This window comes from Euphorbia lathyris, chromosome 3 (genome assembly GCF_963576675.1).
Source record: "Euphorbia lathyris chromosome 3, ddEupLath1.1, whole genome shotgun sequence".
In the NCBI taxonomy this organism is placed as follows: domain Eukaryota; kingdom Viridiplantae; phylum Streptophyta; class Magnoliopsida; order Malpighiales; family Euphorbiaceae; genus Euphorbia; species Euphorbia lathyris.
In genome coordinates this window covers 8,043,452-8,047,998 of record NC_088912.1, presented here as the reverse complement: position 1 = coordinate 8,047,998, position 4,547 = coordinate 8,043,452, and the positions used below count along the sequence as shown (strand labels likewise).

The 4,547-nt window shown below is 32.5% G+C and overlaps 1 protein-coding gene across 1 annotated transcript; it reads left to right on the top strand.

The window, feature by feature from the left end:
• Positions 1 to 2,939: 2,939 nt before the first annotated feature.
• LOC136224428 (probable F-box protein At2g36090) lies at positions 2,940 to 4,096 on the top strand. The gene has a single exon (XM_066012760.1). It carries the CDS (start codon positions 2,986 to 2,988, stop codon positions 3,994 to 3,996), a length of 1,011 nt encoding a protein of 336 aa, XP_065868832.1. The 5' UTR covers positions 2,940 to 2,985; the 3' UTR covers positions 3,997 to 4,096.
• Positions 4,097 to 4,547: the final 451 nt, after the last annotated feature.

Below are 4,547 nucleotides of genomic sequence, written 5' to 3'. Positions count from 1 at the left end.
GAGCACCTCCAATAAGGTGCATGACTCTCTAAATTGTCAAATTTAGCTAGCCATTTAAAGAGTGACCACTCCAACAAGGTGACATTGCTCTCTAAAATAAATAGCTAGCCATTTTCAGTAGCTAAATTTGGCTAGCTATTTCTATTTTTTATTTATTATTTCTCTTTTCTCTTTGTATCTTTTTTCTATTTTTTCATTTTTTCTTTAAATTTAATCACTTTTAATGATAAAATAATCAAATAAAGAGTCAAATAGCTAGCATGGTTGGAGCAAAATATAAATTTGGCTAGCTAAATTTGGCTAATCTAATATTTTATATTATTTTAGAGAGTCAAATAGCTAGTTAGTGTTGGAGATGCTCTGATCTAATACCATGTAGATATTATCCGCTTTGGTCTAAATCCAACACCTTGGATCTCACGGTTTTAAAACGCGTCTGCATGTATTGGATTCACATCTTAGTAATAAGCTTCAATCACTCATTCTCAATTTCCGATGTGAGATTCAATTCATTCATGTCCTCATCGTCATCTCTTAGAGCCGCTCCTTGCTCAGTCCTTCTACCCGGCGCCACTCTCTCCGGACCGGATCGTTACACCTCATCTCATAATTTTAATTAAAATTTTAGATAAACTCAAAATTTGAATATATATTTATAAATTTATTTTTTGGTAATATATTTATAAATTTATTGAGTGGATAGATAAATGACGTGTATATTGTGTTATTTTCCAAAATGTGTATATCATGTCATGTATATAATATGCTTCCAAACAAATAAAAATAAAAAGAGTTAGATTAGAAAAAACAAGTAAAAGTTGGGTTGTTTTTAGTTGATATGTTATATTTATATTTATGAATTTGACACGCTACACCCTTTCATCCCTTTCCCTTTCACGCACCTCCTACTTCTCAACTTCATATCATCTTCATCTTTTTTATTTATTTCTAAATACAATAATTATAATACATCTGTTTCATATTATATGTCTTTTTAGAGGTTCTTTTTTGTTTCATATTATATGTCATTTTATATGATCAGTACATATTAAGTCATCTTTTTTTCTGTTATAAAACGCGAGTTTACGGAAATTAATTAGAATAATTGACTTATTATAGAATAAATAAATTTTGGAATCAATAAATAAGGGACAACAATGTCCTTTTTTCAATATCCTTAATTTCTATACAACTCTCTAAAAAGACATATAATATGAAATGGATAAAGTATTATTTTAAAAAATTAATTTTTAGTTATCACATCGAATAATAATATTATATGAAAAATAAGATAAAATTGTTATTTTTTTTTCTAAATATAGAGTGTATTGATATTCTAAATTGATAAGTAGTAGCAGCAACGGCGGGACTAGGATGTAACTATTGGAGGAGTTTGACAGTGTAAAAAGAATTAAATACTACTTTAAAAAATTAAATATGGGGTTTTTCGGAGGGTTAACTGACTCTCCTTGCTCTCTCTAGCTCCGCCCTTGAGCAGTGGAAGACACTAGATGTTGAAATGAAGAAAAGAAAAAGTAAAGAAAAAGAGATGTTCTTTCTCCTTTGTTTTGTTGAAGAGAGAAGAGTAAAGGGACGGTGCAACTATTTTGCCTTCTTTTTTAATATTCTACGTGTTAAAATGATGTCATTTTAGCATGTAGAATATTTTTTTAATCAGAATCCTATACTGAAACGTCATTTTAGTTATGTCCTAACTAAAAAAGAATAAGGTATCAATTTTATTAAGATTTGACACTTTTTTTCCATTGCCGCGTGTGATAATGGAAGAAAAAAAAGATGAAACTAATTTTCGGCAGAGGTATATCTATTCAGAGGCTTAGATTTAATAAGTATATATCTAACGGTGAATGAGCAAATTCTACATGCTCATTAAGGTGCATGTGATCAAGACTGTTGAAATTAATCTAAATTCCAACTAGATAAATTCTTGTAGAAACCCAAATTCTCAACTATCATTTTAATATACAATTACATATATCTCAATCTTTAGGAATCCAATTTTTTTTATTAAATGGTTAATTTTTTTTTATCAAGTCCTAATAATTAGTTTTAGAAGTTTACTTCTTAAATTAGAATTTGAACTCGAAGTTAATATCTGATTTTTTGGTTTAAAACTCGTCAATCACTTTTATAGTGGATTTTATTCTAATTAAAAAAATTTGTATATTAAAATTCGAACTCAAAATCTAAATTAAATAACTTGAAGTCTTTGATTACTCAAACCAGCCTTAATTAGGTGAAGTTAATCTTTATTTGTGTTAAATAATTAACTAAACTAATATAATACTTTTATACTCAAACTAATGCTAATAGTTATTGGCCCTGTTTGGGAATTAGCTGTGAGCTGTTAGCTGATTACATTAGCTAATTTGACTAGCTGTTTGTGTAGACTTGTTTGGTAAAAATTAGCTGATTGATAATAGCGGTTTGTGCAAAAAGACGAATAAGGGCATTTCTTTTTTTAATACATAAAAATATACATAAAATAATTAGGGTTAAAGAAGTCCATTAATTTTAATATTACAAAACGTTAATTGAAAAAGCTCATAAAATGAGCTTTTTCTAAATTAGCGTTTTCATCCAAAAACTCTCTTCCAACTCTCTCTCCACCAAACACTCCAATCAGCGGTTTCAGTGGTCAAACCATTAAAGTTGGTCAAAACCGTTCTTTTTATCCCAAAACGCTCTTTAACAAACAGGGTCATTGTTGAAAACTTGAAATCTTTAGATTATAAATAAAGTTAGGTAATTAGTTAGGATTAAAAAATAAATAAACCGTTATAATAAAGTTTATAAAATTATAATTTATTTTGAAGAATAAAATTATTAAAATTAGAAATTGCTTTTGACATTTCTTAATCTAACTTTTGACTCGTTTTACGAATGCTATATATATCCTTTGCTTTCTCACTACTTATTCCACCAAACAAAAAACTAATCTCTTTCTAATTAAATTTCAAAAAGATGGATTCTCCTCCGCCGGCACCCGCCACCATCTCCGCCGTCTATAACGACATTCTCCAATCTCATATCCTCACCCGCCTCGACGGTCCTTCTTTAGCCTCCGTCGCCAGTGCTTCCTCCGACTTACACAGCCTCTCCGCCGATGATAAACTCTGGCAAAACATTTGCACCTCCACCTGGCCCTCAATTAACGACTCTCTTATAAGTAGCGTCATCTCCACTTTCCCTTCCGGCCACCGCTCATTTTTCTCCGACGCCTATCCTCTTATACACCACCACGACAACAGTCACGCCTCCCTCGATATTTCAACATTTCCGGCAACAACAGAATTGATCTCCGCCGTCGATATTTACTATCGCGATTCTCCAATCTTCTCCAAAGTTGAGCGGACTGAGACGGTTACCGGATGGTTCAATTCCTCACCGTTCCGAGTAGATTTACTCGGACCGAAGGAGTTTGTGCCGGCGTGGATTCAACAGTACGGCGAGGAGGATCTACGGATTCATCAAATGGAGCAGAATGTGAGTCTGAGTTGGATCCTGATTGATCCGAAACGAAAGCGCGCGGTGAATCTGTCAAGTCGGAAAGCGGTGGCGGTACAGAGGCACTGGTTGACGGGGGAAGTACAGGTGAGGTTTGCGGTGATACTCGCCGGAGAAGGAAAAGAATCGGAATCGGAGTATGTGAAATGCGAAGTGGTGGTGACGTGCGGCGGAAAAGGAGGAGAAGACGTTCACGTGCGGGACGTGAGCTTGACGATGGAGGATATGGAAGGGAAAGGTTTGAATGGGAAGGATAGTTTGGTAATTTTGAGGGAAGCAATGGAGAAAGGGGAGAGGAGGAAATTGAGGGATGGAATTGAAGGGAAAGAAAAGTTTAGGGGGTTTTTGGAGAAAAAGAGAGAAAGAAAGGAGAAATTGCAGAGAAGGGAAAAAGTTTTGGATTGGGTTTGTATTGCGACAGGTGTCAACTGTTTTATAGCATTCTGGTCCTACATGATATTCGGCTGAAAATGGAAAACAAATTAAATACTAATTATTGTACATTAAAGGAATTTAATTTGATTGATATTAATTGATTCATTTATGAAATTTAAAGTTTGTTCCAACATATTAAGCTTAATATAATTGGTGATTAATGATTTGCAAGTGTCATCAAAGCATTGTTTTCTCTCTCCAAGTATCTCATATCATATTATAGGTCGAGAAGACTAATTCAGATTTTAGTCGGATAACAATGTTTTCGTATTGAGAAAGGAAAAAATGTTTTTCTTAAGAAATACTAGAAAAATAACACGGCAATGTAAATAAATTCTTTTGACTCATCATATCATCGTTACATCAAAACGTCTTCATATGTTGATACCTTGTAGCAACCATATAAATGACATGTGGTAATTATGTAGTAAAAAAAATTGATTTCATATTATAAGCAATGTTTTCACTATTAGACCAGAAACGGTTTAGTTTACCTATTGTGTTTTTACAAAAAGTATGGAGTATCTGTTTTCTTTTGTAAAAAAACTACTTTTCAGTAATGAAGAGCAGATAAAAAGTATCTA

What these genes read in the sequence shown, in the direction of transcription:
- LOC136224428 (XM_066012760.1), top strand. Translation starts at nt 2,986, where the DNA reads ATGGATTCTCCTCCGCCGGCACCCGCCACCATCTCCGCCGTCTATAAC.